This window comes from Mytilus trossulus, chromosome 7 (assembly GCF_036588685.1).
Source record: "Mytilus trossulus isolate FHL-02 chromosome 7, PNRI_Mtr1.1.1.hap1, whole genome shotgun sequence".
Lineage (NCBI taxonomy): Eukaryota > Metazoa > Mollusca > Bivalvia > Mytilida > Mytilidae > Mytilus > Mytilus trossulus.
In genome coordinates, this window is record NC_086379.1 from 31,163,400 (window position 1) to 31,185,555 (window position 22,156).

At 30.7% G+C, this 22,156-nt stretch overlaps 1 protein-coding gene across 14 annotated transcripts in view; it reads right to left on the bottom strand.

Moving 5' to 3' along the window:
• The window catches only part of LOC134724922 (rap guanine nucleotide exchange factor 6-like), a 74,496-nt gene that overhangs the window by 22,724 nt on the left and 29,616 nt on the right, over positions 1–22,156 (bottom strand). For 11 of the 14 annotated variants that reach the window (XM_063588288.1, XM_063588298.1, XM_063588293.1 and 8 more), the window contains 12 exons: positions 10,886–11,020; positions 9,798–10,013; positions 7,083–7,181; positions 5,910–6,100; positions 4,889–5,114; positions 4,202–4,366; positions 3,605–3,712; positions 2,805–3,008; positions 2,288–2,396; positions 1,561–1,813; positions 848–1,070; positions 46–110 (listed from right to left, as the gene is read on the bottom strand). In XM_063588288.1, the coding sequence (XP_063444358.1) occupies positions 46–110; positions 848–1,070; positions 1,561–1,813; positions 2,288–2,396; positions 2,805–3,008; positions 3,605–3,712; positions 4,202–4,366; positions 4,889–5,114; positions 5,910–6,100; positions 7,083–7,181; positions 9,798–10,013; positions 10,886–11,020 (1,994 nt within the window). Of the gene's footprint in view, positions 1–45; positions 111–847; positions 1,071–1,560; positions 1,814–2,287; positions 2,397–2,804; positions 3,009–3,604; positions 3,713–4,201; positions 4,367–4,888; positions 5,115–5,909; positions 6,101–7,082; positions 7,182–9,797; positions 10,014–10,885; positions 11,021–16,481; positions 16,501–19,882; positions 20,126–22,156 lie in introns of those variants that run through there. The other 3 variants (XM_063588299.1, XM_063588300.1, XM_063588301.1) reach the window with 3 other exon arrangements.

Here is a 22,156-nt window from a genome sequence, read left to right on the forward strand (position 1 = left end):
GCCTTGATATTAAACATGATTACTGAGTTGGTTATATAATACTACCTGCTAGGATCTGTAACACCAAATTCTTGTAAAGCTAACATCACCACTTCTTTTGATGTAACATCCTATAAATATATAGTATAATCTAAGTACAGTATTCAACTGTGTATAGTATGCATTTGTGTATAATAGGTACAGTATTGGACTATGTATAGTATGCATTTGTGTATAATATGTACAGTATTCGACTGTGTATAGTATGCATTTGTGTATAATATGTACAGTATTCGACTGTGTATAGTATGCATTTGTGTATAATATGTACAGTATTCGACTGTGTATAGTATGCATTTGTGTATAATATGTACAGTATTCGTCTGTGTATAGTATGCATTTGTGTATAATATGTACAGTATTCGACTGTGTATAGTATGCATTTGTGTATAATATGTACAGTATTCGACTGTGTATAGTATGCATTTGTGTATAATATATACTCCATGTTCATCCCTTAAAATTGTGAATATTTATAATTTCAATTTGAAACTTACTGGACACTGAACAAAAATGAGGATTAATTCACTGTTCAGTTCTATCTGATATTGAGAATTTTAAATCTCACTATTTGTTTGCCTTTAATATAACCATCCAACACCTGATCTCTTTTCCACCCATATAAACATCTTAATATATAAGATGAGCACCTATCAGACATCAAACCTACCCTGGGCATACTTTCTGATAAAAAAAACTTATTTCGATTTTGTCTAATAGATATTTGAAAAGTATATCTCTATGGTCATGACATTAATATTAACCTAGCACTCAACATAATATACATATATTTTTTTTTATTTCCTACCTTATGTATAGGTAAATATTTGAAAGACTGATCGGCCCTAAAGACTTTGACCACATGGTCAGGATAGTCTGGTTTTGGATCCTCTACACTAAGTAATGACAAATCAGGATTACTGGCACTTAGATGATTAGGCATCTGTACGGTCAATGATGACGATGAGCTTTTGGATGTATTATGAATTGATGCGGAGTATAAACTCTCATCAGATTTGTTCATGTTTTCACTGTGAATAAAATAAGAACAAATTAGAATATATAACACAACTAAAGCAGATTTTAACAGTATATAAATTCTGACATTGTATAATTTGCATTAGTAAAATCATTTTCTGTTAAAGTTTTTTTTGCTCTAGTTTCTATACTAGTCACTTCCTTCTCAGCTTTTTTCTTGTATCTTTTAAAAGTTACTTTCTCAGAAGCAAATTTTTCTCATACATCTTTAATTGTTCACAAGTTTATTCAACCTTTCTTGTTTTATATTAGGCATTAAAATATTTTACACCCAACATGAAATAGTACCATCTTTAAAAAAATAATTTCCTTGCTTGCACCATTTAGCTGAAACTTCAGTAAATCTGTTTTCTCATACTTAAAATGACTCTTTTGTTGTTTCATTGATATTTAAGATGAATTTGTATTAATCTATTATAATGTCTTCCCTATACATTTAACTTCCATACTTTTTTTTAATATTAAGATAATAGTCATACTTACAATTCCATATTTGAGGTACTGGCATTCCTTGGAAAGAAACCTCCAATTTTCTTAATAAACGCTTTCTTTCCAACTGTTTTAAACCAAGATTTATCCTTTTTGTCAAAACTTTTATCTTTTATAGATGATTTAATGAATGGAGACATATTATCTAAATCAGGGGCAGATAATCGTTTTGTGAATGATGAAGTACTCTGAGTAGATTGTCTATTTTGTTTATTTTGTTCTGTCACTTCTATCATTTCCTTAAAATCTGAAGAAAAATAATGAAGAATAATCATGTATGCGATATGTAAATATAAAGGAAGAATGTATTCATATAGATACATAGTTACATGAGATACAATAATCCTCATGATAATTTTTTTGAACATGAGGCATACAGAGCTCTTTGTATGTTTAAAAAAAAGTATCCCAAAAGAAATAGGGATCAAATTTGTTTTTCCTATGTAAAAAATCTGGAGACTGTCATTCATTGATTTTATTTGGTTGTTCTTCTTTATCTTAAAACATGAGTCTTTTGAAGTATTTAAAGTAACACATCAAGGAGTCCATATGACAATTGTATTCAAACTTTATAATATAAAAAATGCCTATTTAAATTGAAAATACTGTAGCACTCTCCATTATTTAAGGTCTTAGGTGACAGAATAAGAATCACTAAAACATAAAAGTATACCATAATGCAACGATTGATTAAATATACAACACCATTAGGTATACATACCTGGTAAATTAGATTTGATAGCCATTGACAAATGTGTGGTCCCTCGTAATAATTCTAAGGCTCGATTGTGCGTAATATGCTGAAAGTTCTGACCATTCACTTCCATTATCTACAAATAAGATAACATGTATTTAAAAGATGTTGCTACAGAAAAGCATTTAATTTGATGTTTTTTTAGTAATGATTACAATTCATATTTGCAAAATTATCCTAACCATGTCCCCTTTTCCTGAATGTAACCCAACCAATTCAACTTTGTACATAACAGGTTCCACATGTGGAGTAGAAGCATGTGAGATCACCCGAAGTTTACCATGGGGTTCGTGTTGCTCACTTTTTAGTTTTCCATGTTGTATTGTGTGTATTATTGTTAATCTGTTAGTCTTTTTTCTTTTTAGCCATGGTGTTTTCAGTTAATTTGCTATTTACTGATTTGTTTGAATGTTACTGGTTTTTTTTTTGTCCTCTCATTTAGAAGTTATTAAAAATACTACACCATTGAAGACTATAAACTAACCTGGTCACCCCTTTTGAGGCCTGCCTCATAAGCTTTAGATGCCTTTTCTACTTTAGAAATGAATATACCACATCCTCGTTCTAAACCTCCCAGGACAGAAAAATGCAGCACCTCTTCTCGTGTAGCACGAGTTAATGTGACACTTCTCGTCCTAGCTTTAGCACCACAGGCAATATTCAGTAACCTGAGTTGACCTGTCATTCCCTGTAAATAAAACATCAACACTTATTAGTCAATATCTTTAGCTAAAATTTCTAAATAAGGCAAGCATGACAATAAATATTTTCTTATAACATCTACTTTTCCTTTCCTTAATGAAGGTTGAATATATTCTTCTTTGTATTGTGTTTTTTGTTTATGTATGGTTTACTATAAAGAACTGATAGTATAATGTGTGTTCATTTTCTATTCTTCATTTCTATAACAATATTTGTCTTAAACTTTTGAAATGTGTCCACCTAATCAATTATTTATCCTCGTCAGATCAAATAAAATGTGGGAATTCATGATTATGAACATGGTGTCATTTCAAAGTCGATTAAATTAATTTCCAATGCAAGCTATAACTGACAAGTTTTGAGGTTTTGAATTCCAACACTCATGATTGATTAATTAATTGTTGTTTGCATAATGTCTATTTGCAAATTAGTTATGAATATTTGGAATCAGCAACAACTTGCCAGAAGTTATCACATACAAAGATGATGGATGCAAGTCAAGTACTTTTAGCTCATACTTAATTTTACTAAAACTATGTGAAAAGTTGCCATCTTTGGCCAAACATGTCAATCATGACTAACCTGAGTTTCAAGCATAGCTTCAAAGCTTTCCAGAAATTCACTCAAAATAGAATCTGTTTCAAAATCAATAAAATGATTGTTGACCCACAGTAACACAACCCTAGTGACCTGAAATACAAACGTATAAAAGTTAATATTAGAAAGGTAGCAAACTAAGATGATAAAATGTGATACAAATAATGTAAGAGAATACAAAGAAAATATAATTTTTATCACAATATTGCTATCGTGAACATTTTTTTTTTATCGTCTTTGTGTTAATCTTATATCATTTGCTGAAAACTGAGGTTGCACGTTGTTGTCAAAGTCAACGACCTCATAGGCAAAGATTTTCAACGTATAATCAATTCTCATTAAACTCAGTGTTTCTGTGCCACATCTCATCTCTGGGAGTTTAGAAGTGAAATTCATTATTTAAATTATGTTTATATGGCAAAATTCAGCCTTCATAATCATAGCTGATGGCAAAATTAGTGCATTAAAAACCTGTTTGAACATCTGAAAATTATGTTGCAGACAAGAAGAATGAATTTGTATCTAAAAATAAGAAATTTCTAAAATTTTCAACACTGACTTCAGTCCAAAAACTAGTTTTACCTTATTTCGTAATGTTGTTTGGTTGAACCATGTTTGAAGTCTATAAGCTAATTCCATGGGACTTTTGAGAAATATTCTGTAACAAAGTAGAAAGTCTTCTACAAACGTAGGATCAACAGCTGAGTGTTCCTGTACAAGATGGTTCATCAAGTGATCCGGTGACGCCTGAAATCATATCATTAATACATTTATTCTTGTTTTCCAAATGTTCAGAAATAAATATTTCAAGTATAATGAAGACATAAACATGATAACAATACATAAAATTTGTAAGTTTTAAAACTTGGAACAACCAGGTTGAATTGGCTGAGATTTGGACAGCCTCTTTAAAAATAAAGAAGGTTTTTTTTGGACAGTAGCAGCAATTTTCCCCAGCAAAAGCACTGCTTAAAAGTGCTAAATTGAAATCAAACTGTTGTTGTAATAATGTGTAGTATAAAATTAATTATCAGACATATCTATTGAAGTCACAAATTTATGTTTTTGACAATTGTCCAAGTTTAAAGAAGGCCTTCACTTCATAATTAGCTTCCAACATCTTAGACTATTAATTGATTATCATCTACATGTTCCCTATCTAATGTGGACATTTTCTGTTAATTCTATGAACAAAATTTTCAGTCCAATAAATCAATTTAATGTACATTACTTAAATGTTTTGTACAATAACCATATTTTATAACTTACCCTAATTATAATCTGTCCTCGTCGGTTACCTCCGTCAAACACTCTGTGTTCTGTAACCATGACAACCTCCCCGTCTTCCACATGTCGTTTTGTGTTTTCTTTGCCCTGGTTCATGATTTCATAGTAATCTTGTTGAGCAATGCTAAGAAATTGGCAATCATCAATAATGGTCCTCATGACCCCTTCATGGAATATTTTATCTAAGGTTGGTTCTGTAATACCAAAGCTGCAATAGCAACACATACTTTCGTTTACATTTATATGATGAAACCTTCAACTTATTACTTTCCCTCAAAATTATAAACTACAACATTAAGAACATAGTCTCAAACTTCAAAATTCTCATGTCATGGATCTTTCACATAAATTTTCAAGGACAAAATATACTTATGAATCTTGATCTTTTACACTTCATAGTTTATAAGTTTTAAATTTCAACTCCAATTCAGTTCTAAAAGTTTTAATAAAAGTATGGAGTAAGTCCAATATGATTTTTAAGAACACATACATACTGATACAATTTTGTTCTGGTTCAATGACCTTTTCATATAATTTTTAACCACAATCAACTATAAAAAATAACAGAAAAAATTATCAAATAAGGAAATCCGAAAAAGTTTAACAATTAATCCTCTAACTAGGAAAACATCCTATATTATTAACCTTGCAAATTAATATAATTGACATAAATCCTTATTTTGTTCAAAACAAAAATATTCAATTTGATGGGTAGTTTGCTATATTAAATGATTAAATATGAATAATTTAGAAGTTTAAAATACAATTTGTAATTTTTGACACACTTACTTTCTTATATTCTCATCTCCCTAGTTAACTATTATTTCATTAAGATGTAAGTTAAAGTAAAACACAGAAATAAACAGACATATTTCGGTGGCCTATAATTGCTTAAATACCACTTCATTTTACTTTGGTGGATAGATGTTTCATTGGCAATCTTACCACATCTCCATCATTTTGATATTGTCATAGCCATAAATAAAATTTCATCTGAACTTACCTGTCCCCCATGTACAAAAATTCAGCAGACCCATCTTCTTTAAGGATTTCTACTTGACCATTAAGTATAACTGACCAGGAGTCCAGCTCCTCTTTGTCCTTCATTACTATGGTACCTTTATGTTCAATGACGGCTAGCATCATTACAGCACACAGTGCTCGTCTAGTTGGTAAGGTCATGTTGGCAAAAGCCTGCAACAGATAAGTGTAAATTCATTTTTTTTTAAAATGTTTTCTCCACATCTTCCTTAAATGCATGAAATACTTTTGATATTCTAAATAATAATCATCTTATCAAATGAACAACACTATAACTGCCTTTTTAACACAGAGATATTGCTTTCATGTATATAAAATAAGTTTCATGAGTTATTAAATAACATACACCAATAAAAAGATCCTTTATTAAACTTCTACATAAAAAGCTTTATCATTTATCAAATAAACTTTCACACATGCATGGGGTATAGTAGTAATACTTATAAGTCTGGTATTTTTGATCATTTGCATCTCAACCTATCACATGTTATGTTCTTGTCCAAAGAAAAGACTAAAGAATTAATATTTCTCTATACTCAAATCAATATAGAGCTTGACGTATGGTTTAGAGACACTTTTTTAACACTGCTATGTTGCCCTGTACATGTTTATTTACCATAAATGTGCTTGGATAGACAAATATAGACAGAAAACCGTCAACCTTAAAGTGTCGGTCAGTGGAGGGCATATATAAATACAAAATTTTCAATGGACCCTTCATATTCTTGAATAATCCCTCTACATGATATCAGATCTTCACTAATATCAGTCTTAGACTCAATAACTGCAATTTTCCGCATGGACTATCTAAACTGATGTAAAAAAACAAAACAATAGACAATGTTAAGATTTCTGTGACTTTTCTCTGCTGTACTTCTCTGTTTGTTTGTTTGTTTTCGTAATTGTTAATTTTTTTCCTCATTATATCTATATATACATCCCTTTGTCTATTTTAGCATTCTTCCACTGGACTAAAGCCAAACCTACTTCATAAGCTTACTTATAACTACTTATCAATTTGTGAAGCAAATCACTTTTCTTAGATGTAATTTTCTTATCAATATTGTTCTATTTATAATTTTGAACAGGTTGGGAAAAACAAATTTCTCTTGAAACTTCCGTATTTTTGTCTTACTCTAAAATGTTGTATAAAGTCTAGTAGTATTTCTATATCATCATCAGATCTGTCTTGTGGGTGCTTCTGTAAACATTCTTGTACTGTGTCTCTCTGTGACTGAAAAAAACCAGATAATAAAATAAAAATGTGAACACAGAAAAAACTAGATAATAACAATGGCACATATTTCAGCATTTATTAGGTAGAACACAAATCCAGGGTGCTCGCATAAGGCAGCTTAACTGCCTAAAAATATCCCAGTTTTGATAAACCAGAATATATCTGAAGTTTAGCAGAGTGATAAACCTTTCTCAAATATTGAAACTCAGAATAATTACTTCCATGTATAAACCCATTCAACCTTGTAAACTTATCATTATGCAACCTCATCACTTTTAAATTTAGAAAAGCAAAATAAAAGACCTCAATTTTCTTTTGAGACATGATTAAGTGACAATACAATAGCAATCAAACTATTAATGGTCTGTCAATAAGTTCATACTTTACAAGTGCACCTAATCAAATAACATTGCACAGATGTAATAATTCAATAAAACTTAAAGAGTGATTGAAAAGTTGCGTTGTGGGTAATAACATATATATTTTTTTGTATATTAAAAGTCTGTGAAGTCATATACATTTGTACCCTAGCTATCCCTTGTGCACTGAAATATCAATATAACAAGTTACCCTAGACACCCCTGGGGTACAAAAATATCAATATAACAAGTAAAAAATAATGCTGCTGTAACTGTTAAGCCCAAGGATAGATCAGAATTGTAGATAAAATTTTATCATGCCCCCTGGGACCTCTGCTTTCATGCAGAAAAACAGATCTAAGACAGACATTACTAAACAGTTAATTATAATACGAGTGCAATGTATGCATATTACATAATATATCATTTCATATACACATAGGTTCTCTTATCTCCTTAATGTTATCTGGGGAGAATTCTAAGTGCTGCCTCAACCACAATATTTGATGTCAGATGTTTTGGTACTTTTCACTTTTCAGTTATACATATATAAGACAAACATGTTTTATGATAGATCATGAGAAAAATATGTGTTGAGTATTTTTTTGTTATTTGGAGAAACTGTTGTTAATCAGTGATCTATAATGTCTCTGTACAGGTTGATAATAATTTATCTAGACTTTGGACCATATTGAGCTTGACATATATATTGAAAAGACATCAGTCTACTGTTGAAGACCTTATGCTAAATGCAAATGTACTAGATGTCACATTTGATGTTGATGGCAGATGTTTTTATAATTCCTACATTAGTATTTTAGCACTTACCCAAATAACTAATAGAATATCATATGACTTTAAGGTAGCACAAATGAAGAACTTAGGCTGATTTCACTATGATTTAATTTATGATATTTGTAGTTTTTGTTTAGACTTCTACATGTCATGTACACATACAGACGGTTTAAAGACTGTGCCTTACATTATTTTTTATTTATTACCAGATTATTAAAGCCAAGTTTCTACAGAAGATATAACTCTGCTGTAATAAACTAGTATTAAATTGATTTTCTGCATGTTTAATAACAGATTGCCACATGTAACATTCAATAAAACAGACACCATTAATAGTTTTCATCTGCCAATTTGCTTCATCAACAATTTAGGAAGCAGCTTTCTACTGGCACAAATATTGGAATAAAAACATATTTTTTTACAGTCAACTTCAAACAGGTCATCTATAAGTAGGTCATTTGGCATAATGAAAACAAACTGTAATGTTCTAATTCAAGTTCAAGTCAGATGTAAACTATTGTTATAATAGGGGAGACGCATTAAGTGCACAACTCTATCAAAATTAATAAAACACTTAATTCACATATATAAAAAAGATGTGGTATGATTGCCAATGAGACAACTATCCACAAAAGACCAAAATGACACAAACATTAACAATTATAGGTCAACTTACGGCCTTCAACAATGAGCAAAGCCCATACCGCATATAGTCAGCTATAAAAGGTCCCGATAAGACAATGTAAAACAATTCAAGCGAGAAAACTAACGGCCTTATTTATGTAAAAAAATGGAGGAAAAACAAACATGTAACACATAAACAAACAACCACTGAATTACAGGCTTCTGACTTGGATATAGAACATTTTCAGCTTGAAATGACTAGAAATGGGGACATATTTAAGACTCTCTAAACCAATTAAAAGACAGAATGTTATTATGCAGAGTTACTAAATCCAGAAACTTAACCTGACCATTGGAGGGAGAAAATTAGGTCAATGACATATAACATATATAAGACATATACTCATTGTTATTAATCAACACACCAAATCTTTAGATGTGTACATGATGATAAAAATCTATTTATATCCTATTCTTACTTTTAAACTGGAAATGAACTGGACCTAATAATTTCATAATTGAAACTTCTTATTTATGTTATTTTTGATAGAACTTTTCATTGCCATTGTTATAAGGTTAATTCTAAGCAAACCACAATCAGACCAATAGATATAGGAAGATGTGGTGTGAGTGCCAATGAGACAACTCTCCATCCAAACAACAATTCAAAAATTAAACCATTATAGGTTAAAGTACGGCCTTCAACACGGAGCCTTGGCTCACACCGAACAACAAGCTATAAAGGGCCCCAAAATAACTAGTGTAAAACCATTCAAACGGGAAAACATATTATCACTTCAACAGTACATGTACAACAATCCTCCAGAACACCTACCCCTGTGGATTCAGCATATCCTTCTTCATCATCCGAATCCACCATACTCTCAGGTAATCCACTAATATCCATATCCACATTCTCTTGGTCATCTATGGATGACTGCATCATATCAGAACCTGAATAAGCACTAGATGTGTCACTTGCTCGCGAACATCTTTTCATATATTGTTCATTTCGTAAATACTGGTCACGTAATCCATAATCGGCAGATAACTGTAAACAAAAACAAAAATATGCCGTAGGGAGGAAAAACAATTGATTTGTATGTCAAACATGTAATATAACACAGAATTATGATTCTAGTTTATAACTGATTCATTTATACAAGCTAAGGATCAATTTTGATTTTGACTTCAAGTGTTCAATGACTGTTTAAAGCAAACATTGAATTAGGGGGTTCAAAGGTTAACTTAAGATTTACTGATTCATTCATAACAATTGTTGGAACACTGATGCATGTCCATTCTGTACTATATTATGGGATGGGAGACAAAAGCCATATATGGAATATGTGTTATCAAGTAAAATTTATGTGATAAGTTGCAGAATTCTCTCCAAGGCCTTACATAAACATGATATAATGGTGCTATCTAAATAGATTTTATAACTGATTTTTTTTTATAAATGTAGTGGTATAGTAAGAACAACAGTGACAAACAGCATCTCCTTCCATATGTTGTTATTTGAAAATACAGGGAAAAACAACGAGTCGCATTCAGTGACGTCTGTAAAATAATACCTCATTGAATACAATTTCATTATCAGTTTAAATTAAAAGTGCCATTGGGAACATTATGTTTTTCTGATCTGTGTGTTCCATATAAGTTTTTTTTTTTTTTATTTAAGGTAAGTTTACCATGGCAATGTAGTTGCACTAATTTGAAACTTAGTAAATATCTTCAATATGACGTGAATTATTAAAAATTTATGTTTTATGATGGTTTTGACCAATATTTTGCATTGAACATGAAAATGTGAAATTGAGAAAGGTGTGTGGTGTCAAATGAAAATATTTTTCTTGTTTTCTTTTTTGGTTAAATAAAACCAGAAGTCATTTTTAATGATGACCTTTAGATAAAACCAACCTGTTCAACAACACTATCAGAGTTCATTCTACGTATAGGCCTGGTCCCTTCCTGATGGTCAAATTCTATAACACGATCATTACATGATTGCCGTGAATGGCCACTTTTCATAACCTGAACATCAGGATAGTCAATCTGAAGAAAAAAAACATATAAAAAATTATATAAATGAAAAGTACAAAATATACATTTTTGATATTGCTCTTTATCAATTAATTATATCTAGAATCCATAAAAATATGTGTAAAAATATTCTATTGCTTAGGGCTGACTGTTTCCATACAAATCCTTGTAACAATCCATGAGTATACATTCACTGGCAAAAGTTAATTGTTTGTTTAGCTATATATTAATACCATTTCCTATGGTCCTTATTATTCATGGTTTTAACAAGAGTGCTTTGAGTAATCATAAACAATCCATCTTTGTGCCATGCGGTCACAATTTTTATCGTTTCATAATCCACAATAAACTGACCAAGATACATTTTGTAGATCAAATAGCTAGTTTTATTCTTTGACCTAAACAAAAATTGACCAGTTTTGTGGATTCAATTTTAGTTGATAGGATACACATTTTCATGGGTTTCATGAGTTGAGGCAAATAGCGAATTCAAATATTCAAAGTAGTATATATTATCTTCTATAGGCTTGTAATTGCATGCTTTGGTGAAACCACAAAGTTTCAATGAAAGATTGATTGTTCCTGAATACAGGAATATTGGTACACATGAAAAATAAATGAATTCACATTTTATGATGAAATCACATGCAACAAAACAAAGCTCTTACATTCAAATGATCCATTACAGTACTCAATAGATCCATAGCTACGATTCCTTATTAAAATTCACTTTTCATGTCATTTAAAAAAAAATCTTTAAATATCGCACTCCTATAAAGCAAACTATACCAAATATAATGCCAACGTATTACATAACACAGTGTCCAACATGAAACTCTCCTAACATGCTATTCTTTCTTATGCTTTCAATACATTAAACTAATTACAAATGCGCAATTATGCAAATGGCTAATAATCATTCAGCTTTAACTTCATGACTTCCTGATTAGGAAGATAAAAGTTTATTTTCATCTTGCTTATTTCTGTCAATCAGGTCATATGGTCAAATAAGCCCACTACTGGCATCTGCATTCATAACCAAGGTGAATATCTTCCTGGACTTGCAATGGAATCAATAAATCTTATATATATCATGAATATTATCTTAATGGAAATCAGCACCTTTTATGATCAAGTAATTTTACATTTCAATAACTCATGATGAGATGTAAATAACATTTGAATTTTCACATTTTTGTAAGACCAGTTTAAAAAGGAGGGACAATTATATACCATAAAAGAATAGGGACAAATATATACCATCATAGAATAGAGTGTTTAGAAACAACAAACTGACAAAAGAGCAGAAAAAAAACAGCTCAAATTTTAGAAAGAACAATAAGTGACACCAGCATGGACAAAAGAAAACAAGAGTCCAGAAAAGATTTCAGAGAATCATTGCAAAAAATGCTGATAAGCTTGGGTGCACCTGAATTGTCAGCAGCTAATAAAGAGTCATAGGGAGGAAAAACAATTTGTACCATAGGTCAAACATGTTATATAACACAGAATTATGATTTCAATTTATGACTGAATCATATTGAAGCTAAAGATTAACAGTGATTTTGACTACAAGTGGCCCATGACTGTTTAAGGCAAACATTGAATTATGGAGTTCAAAGGTTAACTTGATATTCACTGATTCATTCACAGCAACTAATGGAACACTGATCTATGTTTTTCTATATGGACTATGGACTATTAAACCAACAATGGACTTATAAAATTACCTGAACAATTGTTCTGTTTCATAATCAAATTTTATTCTGTAGTTTAGTTTAGTAATTTATTCCTTTATGATTTTAAAGGGAACCGACAATGTTTGGATGTGGCTGCACAAAAAGCATCCAATTCAACTTTTTATTCAGAAGTTTTAAAAATAAAAGTTTACTACTCAGAATTAAAGCAGATATCAGTAGACCATATATTACATTTATAGACAAATATCTCTCATAAGAATAGGTTCACTAATTTTGGTCCAATTTTTTTTATAAATCATAACAATTTTTAGCATATTTACATTAGTGACACAAGGTCTGATACAGAAAATTATTGTACCTAGGGATTCAATATTTGTTCAAATCTTGGTACCTTTTGGTTACATAACATTTTAGATAGTTATACAAGGTTATAATGGCAAAGGTGTTAGGTTTGAAAAAAATACAAACACATTGTATTATAACAACTTCTTTAAAATGTGCTGACATTGGAACCTAAAATCTTCCCTTATGAATAGATTTTCTTTCCCGCACATTGAACCTTTTAAAAAAATACATTCTAGAACCTTTTGTTATGTCATGATAAAGTAGAAGCTGACAAGGCCATATTTTGCCAAAAACTGAACCTTGTTCTTTTTGTATATTAAAATGGTAGAATGCTTTATTTATTGGCCAGTCTAAATCCTCGAGCTTCAGAATATTATACCTTTAAACTTAACCTTGTTATAAATACAGGATTAGAATATGTATCTCATATTCTGTTGCTGTCACAGGACATACAAAAAAAAAAGAAAAAAAGTCACAAGCCAAAAACAAGTCACAACTGTCAATTCCAGATGCTTACCGTTTCTCTAACACTTGTTTCAATGAAGATTTTATCCACAATTATCACTCAAAAATATGAATTAATATAATTATTGGTTTATTTTGAATTGTCCTAAAAACATTAACTATCCTTTGTATTTTCCACACAAATCATGATCCCTGGACACCCTGGACACATGATATTTGTAATAATTTTGTTATTACAACCCTAAATATAAAATCAATCAATTTTATCACTCAGTCATCCTTCCTCTACTCTGACAGAATTGATGATGAATCAATAATACTATTTCAAACCCAATACACAAATATAAACACAATATTCACAGTAAATGGCAACATCTATCTATCTGCATAAAAGGTCAAAATATTAATCCTGTCTGGTATTCCATTCCAGCCAGCAAATGTCCGGTAAACAGGTCAAAATTAATTACCATTTACAATTTCTTTTCTTGGAACAAATTAATTGAAGAATCAAACATCATAATTGGACATACATCTATTTAGAAATATGCTTATTTGGCTTTTGTAGAAAAAAAATTACCAGCCCATATATGAAAATTTGACACAAAAATTAGCAGGTTTAATAACACAATTATACATGTATAAAAAAAAAAAAAATGAAAAAAATGAAAAAATGAAAAAAATCTTGACAATATTCACACCTTTGATATTTCATAATAATTACATTAGATGTATGTTTCATTATAATACTTTATTTAGATTGGCTAACTGCACATCACATGTTATTCCGTAAGAAATTGCATCACTCAATAAAACTTTTCATTCATGATAACACTGTGGTCACAGGTGAATAAAATACAAAACTTGTAAAATTCGTGTTTTTATGATCATAGCTAAAAAATGTAATTATAAGTATTGAATGCTTCTTTTTGTAACTTTATAGGGTTGTAAAAGGTAAAAGCGTTGACCATGCGCACATTTTTAGTATGAAGCGCTTCCGCGAATGGAGGTCAGTTTATTCAGGACATTTATTACACCAATGATGTCATGAGGATTCTCACAATGAATGGAATACAAAAACATATGTCCTATGCAACTGAATATCAACTTGCATAAATTTATTGATTATTGACAGTTTCAATTAAATAATTGTTTTTTCAATAATGGCACATAGTGTGTAGACAAAATCTGAGACAAGGTTAAGAAAATAACCATCTTTTAATGACACAATTTTTTCCTATAAATTTCTTTATTTGTCACTACATGTAGTGATTATTGCTTCAACCTGCCTATCAGTTCTAGTGAAAGGTCATTCCACGCTATTTTCAAGTCTGAGTGTACTGGTAACAATTACACGATATCTCCATTTTCAGGATTACATAAATCCATCAGAACTATTTGTAAAATAATAGACTGACATCAACAACTATAAATACAACAATAACCATTGTCATAAGGATGTTAACTTCTGTAGACAGATTCCAATAGGTTTTTTTGGTAATAAACTTGGCTCATTAGTTGTTACTTCTGTACTATAAGCGAGAGGAAAACAGAGAAAAGTATTGCAATACCTATCCACACAAGTTGTTTCTTAAGCAAATTCTTCAGATATTCTCAAGAAAAAAATTGGCCAGCCAAAAATGTTTTCAGACATTTAAACCACATCTGTCGAAATAGAAGTCAAAATCAAAAATGTTTTATAAATGTTTTCAGCCATTAAAACCAAATTCAAAATAGAAGTCAAAATCAACTAATGTCAACTCTGCCATGTGTATTTGCAAATGGAGTTTTAGTTTGATTACATAATCTTATTAACTGGAAGCAGTAATTGTCTCTAGAGTATCCAAAGTACCTACAGCTGAATCAACTTCGGAGTACTTTCATTATAAGTACATTGCACTGCAAGAAAGTTCTACAATAATGAGACTATCATGACAAAACTATTCTAATGAAAGTGATAAAAATATGATAACAGTCACAATGTTTGTTTAATTAAGATCTCTCGTATGTCAATGTATGTTACAATGGTGGCAATGAACTTCAAATAGACTGATTAGATGAAAAGAAAACAATTTGTTATGATTCAAATTAATTACCAAAAGATGAAACCATCTATTTATTTTGTTACCCTATTCTCTTTTCTTTGGTGGAGCATCCAAATGAATTTTCAAGTCTTTGTTTTCACCATTTAGAACTAAATTTTTCTTCTATCAATGATATTGATATATTGTCTAGAATATGATGTCAAATTATCCCAAAAATATAATTAAACGGATGAGAAATATTAGAAAGACAATAGTGAGCTTATATTAGACCGTTGGTTTTTCCCGTTTGAAAGGTTTTACACTAGTAATTTTGGGGCCCTTTATAGCTTGTTGTTCGGTGTGAGCCAAGGCTCCGTGTTGAAGGCCGTACTTTAACCTATAATGGTTTAATTTTTAAATTGTTATTTGGATGGAGAATTGTCTCATTGGCACTCACACCACATCTTCCTATATCTATTATAACTGATATTATATAATTTTTTTATAGATAGAGTAACTTAAAACACTTAAAACAGTCTCTGAAGTCACTCTTGACATTTGATGATCTTGGATACAATTTGTATTATAAACAATATGATAACGTTCAAAAAAAGTCTAATTTTCTTCTAAAAATAAAGAATGAATTTGATAGAGCTGTCCTTATATTACCAGGAACATGGAACGTTTCTTTGTCTTCCTTGAGTTTAGCTCATGGAAACTACCAATGACCTGAGATAACATTTTTATTCTCAGTTTCATCTGACATTTGTTTTTGCAGGAAAGCAAATAGGAGATATGGGGAAGGATGGAGACAATATAAACTTTAACCTTTTTTTCCTGGAGAACATAAATTATTGTGAATTCTGCTTTACCAGGAAGAGATATCAAATTCCCCGCCAAAGTTCATGTCCACATTTTGACATTTAGAAACAGATAACTAACCTGGCGATTCTGTAGTAATTCTCCCAATGGATGACAAACTTACATTGGAATTGTAGTATATTTCTCCTACATCCTTAATTAAAACAATTTTTATATCTCACTGACATTCCCAAGTGTCTGAGAAAAAAATCCATAATTTTCTATATTATCATGATAAACTGACAAACACAATATTACTGTCTTTTTAAATTCTGATATTCCATAGAAAACACTTTACTTTTTGCATTTTTCTCTTTGAATCTGTCTGGTTGCCATGCCAAAACAAAGATTCCTAAACACTTATTCATATCACCTCAATGAATTGAACATATGTCTGTGAAAGTTACGACTTAAAACCTATGTCAATTTCTGCAACACACATTTACAGGAAAACACATACGACCTTGCATTTGCACCATGTTAATGCTCTACTAATTAAATGAATCATTAATAATTTTCTATAAATAGCATCCAGGTCATTGAAGAGAAATAATCTTCCAGTCAGATCAATACAAACAGCAACACTGCTGAGTACCTCAAAAAGAAAGAATTTAATCTTGAAAATCTATTGCAAAACAGCTTAGTAACAGATTCTAATTTCAATTTGAACAGTTCATTTAAATTTTACCTGAAGCTCATGTGGTCATAATTTTTGTTCCAATTTTAGAAGACAACATCTTTATTTTACAGATTTAAAATAATAATTTTGAGGACAAACATCTACTCTAGTGGATATTATCTAACCGCCCATCACACCACATTTCTGTATTTTTTATGTAGGGAAAATTAAACACTTTTAAATCAATATTTTTTTTATTGTGGCTATCAAGGATTGGCCAATATGTTGTTTCTCCTATATGTAGCCTAAAATAACAAAAATTACAAGTACATCAGGGTGTAAACCAAACTTTACTACATCCTCTCTCCACCTCTTCCTTTTCCTATTACTTATTTTAAAAATATTTCTACTATTATCTGAATATAAAAAAAATCTTGGGACAAAATTTGGATTTTAACAGTTACATGTACTAAAAATTTCATGTTGTTTGTCTGCTTTTTTAATTCTCCCAGGAATTCTTCCATTTACAACAGCATTTAATGTAATTACTGAGCCTGCAAACTTTCTTTAACTCTACATTATAACCTTAATACATTATGGTAGAAAAAGAAAAGAATTAACAAGAAACCAGAGTTAGAAGACAGACAAAACCACTACCATACACACAAACAACAGTCAACAAGCAACTGTACAAACAAATTTAAAGAATAATCACATGCACCACACCAAAATCTTTGCATGATCATGTTAGCAGATTCCTCATGGAAAAGTTCAGAAAGTAGTAGTTCCTGGCAAAGTATCATACGGGGGACTCATACCATAGCAGATTGTCAACATACAAGTTATTACCAAATTCAAGATGAAAATAAAAAGATATGATTCTTACAAGCAGAACCCTATCTGTATAATATAAGGGCATACAACTCTGGCACAAGGACAAATTCTACTGCATTCTCACATCACGAGCAACAAACCCAAAATAAGTACATTATAAACCTAAAGCATGATTAAAATTGAACAATTAAAATGAAATTACATAAGTTTTCTGGACAGAAGATATCAAACAAGACTATATGTCTATTCTTTCCGAATGCATTCATCAAACTTTTTGTTCTAATATCCATTTGTTTGTACTCAAAACAACAGGTTAAAAAGTCTAGAAGAAAGATAAATTGTTTGTTTCCGCTGCATATCAAAGACAGAAATATCATAATGTTTATCAAGGAATTCGGAATTATCATCTCAAATTATTTTTATTATGAAAGCTTTCATGCTACTGAAACAGAAATACAAATTAATGGGGATCTAACGAAGACTTCTGTAACCAGATACACCATCATAAACCATTTGATGGCTGAAATGTCCATTTAACAGAGGATGTTATGTCCATTTATCAGTATATATGTTTTAGCATGTGTTTTGGATGACCTTCTGAACTCCTATGATCTAGGCTACTATAATGAAGACAAGTGGCAGTAAATCTTTTATCCTGCATCCAATTGCCCAGCCAAAAAAAACACAACCTAAAACAGATCACAATTTGGATTGGAGGGGTAAAATGCATAGTTTACATGGCTGCCATAATGCTTTGAACAATTGCAAAAGATAGTCTCTCTGTTAAAGTGTTTTATATTTGCTTTTCAATACTTAAAGATGTCAATTTCAGAATTTGCATCTTTTTTACTGGGATTTTCCACCAGTTATATATAAAGGTTATATAGTGGGCACAAAGTGGACAAATTTCTTTGTAAAAATACGTAAGCTTTTCCAATCAATATCTTTACAAAATCTAAATTTTTACATTTGAGTAGGTTGTCCTGAGTAGGTGGAAATGACAATGTGTCCACCAGTAGTCTGTGTACAGTGAAATCTAAGAGTAGGTAACCCTAAATCTTAATATGGGCAGGTAGAAAATACCTTTTCCACCGGTGTAGCGTATGTACAGTCAAATCTTAAGGATTTATCTACCTTTAGTGTATTTACAGTGAAATCTGAAGGATATAGCTGGTTTTACACAAGTGCTTCATGTTCAAAGGTCAAAAGAATCTTCCTTGTTTGTTTGGATACAAAAGTACTCTTTTTAAGTGGAAACTTTCCCTTTATAGTCTATACTATTAAACGAGAAGACCTCATTTGGTGTGTCACTTCTCTTACCTCCACAATAAATAAATCATCATGCCTCTGTGTTCTATAGGTACCACACATAGAGGCATTTGTCATCTATTATTATGATTATTCAGTTTGGGTTATTTTGGGTGAAAAACAACAATTCCGATGTCCGGATATTGTTTCCCTCATCAGACAAACTTTTAAGTGATACAAGACTTCCAGTTTTAAACTTGCAGATACTTTTCATAATTGTACTCAGGAACAGGACAATAATTTTCATGTTGATAGAGACTCTCTTTATAATTTGGCAGTGATCGCCTTGGAGAAGAAATTGATAGTAAATAGCAAAGACACTTTAAATGCCTGCGAATTTGTGGGTGTGTTTTAGTATAATATATAATATTAGTATATTTTGTGAATAGTGGCTCATATTAGCCCTTTACATTTCCATATTCCAAAATGTATCACAGTTTTGTGACAATTAGTCAAAATTGAATCTCTTTATGCATATCTATTTCTAAAGAACATAAAACTTCCTTGATGCACTTGCATCCAATCAATTTCATAGATGCACCTTGCTGAACTGATTTTCTACAAAAACATTCCAAAATAACATGACTGATTGCATTAAATACACGTGCAAAAGACCTTCCCTTGATAATGAGAAAATTCCACATTTTCCTCCAAGCTAGAATTGTTCATTTAAATATCAATTACTAATTAGTGAAATAAAGTACTCAAATTAAAACATTACCTAAAGTGTGTTGCTTGTTTAACTATTCCTCCAAAATAAATCGAATCACAAAAAAATCTCTTTCTTGGCACAAAAATTGTACAAATTCCAATTCTAAGTACAAGATTAAAATCTCACTCACTTTCAGAGGCAGCTTATTTCGTTCAAAGAATGATAAATTTTCGAAAATTTTAAAGATTACTAATAAAATTTCCCTGTGTGTATATTGTCACATAGATATAAGTATCCTTGTTCATTTGTTGTATTAAAAAGGATATGACAGAATTATGAGTAGGCTGTAGCAGGAAAGAGACACTAAATAACACAGGAGAGAGAGTGTGTATTTATAAAACAAAAATGTCACAGTCAATTCTCAGTTAGATTCTTTCATTCAAATATTTTAGTGTTCTAAGAACTGAATACAGACTTTCTTTTCTTTAAAAACTAACAATTACCCTAAGAGGTATAGTACTATCAATTGACGATATTAAGTTTTTAGATAAACTAGAAGAGACTTCTAATTGCCACTTTATTGCCTTATAAATAAATCCTTTCTACAGTAATTGACATGATCTTTAGAACAATTATAGTTAGGATTATATTGACATCACTTCCATGTTAATCTTACTGTGGTACAATGTCATGTAGGTGTAGTAAGACACTGGTGTTACTCATTGTATCTCCATCTTTGACAAAATCATCTCAGCCAGACTATATTGGGGGAGGAAGTCAAAATACATAGAAAGAACCACTAACTTTGACAAAATCATCTCAGCCAGACTATATTGGGGGAGGAAGTCAAAATACATAGAAAGAACCACTAACTTTGACAAAATCATCTCAGCCAGACTATATTGGGGGAGGAAGTCGAAATACATAGAAAGAACCACTAACTTTGACAAAATCATCTCAGCCAGACTATATTGGGGGAGGAAGTCGAAATACATAGAAAGAACCACTAACTTTGACAAAATCATCTCAGCCAGACTATATTGGGGGAGGGAGACGAAACACATAGATTAAGAACAACTAACTTCGACAAGAAAACTGGCAATTATTGGATCAGCTTCAAAAAGTTGTTTAAATCTTTAATATTGTCAACCTCTTATTTCTTGAAAATGAGTAGTGTGAACTTTATTGTCTAAACTGAATTTTGAAAGTACATTCTACTTTCTAAAAAGATTATTATAAATGTAAGGTAAAAAACCTCGACTTTTACAAATTTTAAGTGTATATCAACATTAAACACTGAATTCAGTTAAAATAAAAAACAATCAAAGAGTCATTCAATTACAGTGACATTTTCCTGCTTGACGTTAAACCTGTATTAGCAATACATTAACAATTTAATCGAGGATTGACCTAATAATCATATCTACTTGATGAAACAACTCTTTTTTTTAATCCTTAATCGTGTCACCAAGTCAACCACAATTAAATATTTAACATTGTTTTGTCAATCCTGAGGACTATTTTCAAACTAAGAGTGCACACACTAACTAAATCGTCACTGATGCTTAATTAAATATTGACAATTCCAGTCTTTGCGCTCAACCAAAAGCCCACCTACCCACCAGCACAGGCTTGTAAAATTGCTGTCAGAGCTGTTAAAATCATATCTAACAAGCCAATATATAGTACAACTAATATTTTTGTAAAATTCAGCTTAGCACTGTAGATTTTCAAGTTGCTCATGGAGACTTTAGTGATCATTGAACCATGAAACTAGGTCGTGAACTTATACATATTACAGACAACTTATAAACCATGAAGGTGGACTTTTTAGTCTGATTAAAGATGGATCTTTCCCATTTACATTAGACTAAAGATCTTTTATACAAGTGTAAACAGGGTCTCAGTTGCAGGATAGCCAGGTTGACTGGTTGCAGTGACTTTTTACGAAGAATTAGGTTACTCTGTCACTGAATGACCTGACGCACATATATAAACCATATATATTAATACAATGTAGTATGCAGCAAAAATCAGTGATAATAGCATGCAATTATCATGATTATAAATGCCTCTGTCAATGAACACTGAACAGAATGCAAAATTAATTAATGCAATTTCGGGAATTATCACTGTAACAGTTAATGTCTCCAGAATTTAAATGTCAACAATAATTATTTTGAAGATTACATCACCAGTTTTTTTGCTGAGGATTCATTTTTTTTCATGGATAGAGTACAACTTGCATTTTCATGGATATTTAATTTCATAGTTTTGGCACAGTCTGCATTAACGACTTAAGAAAAATTGTAAATCATTGAATCTTTGAATTTGTGGTCCTTC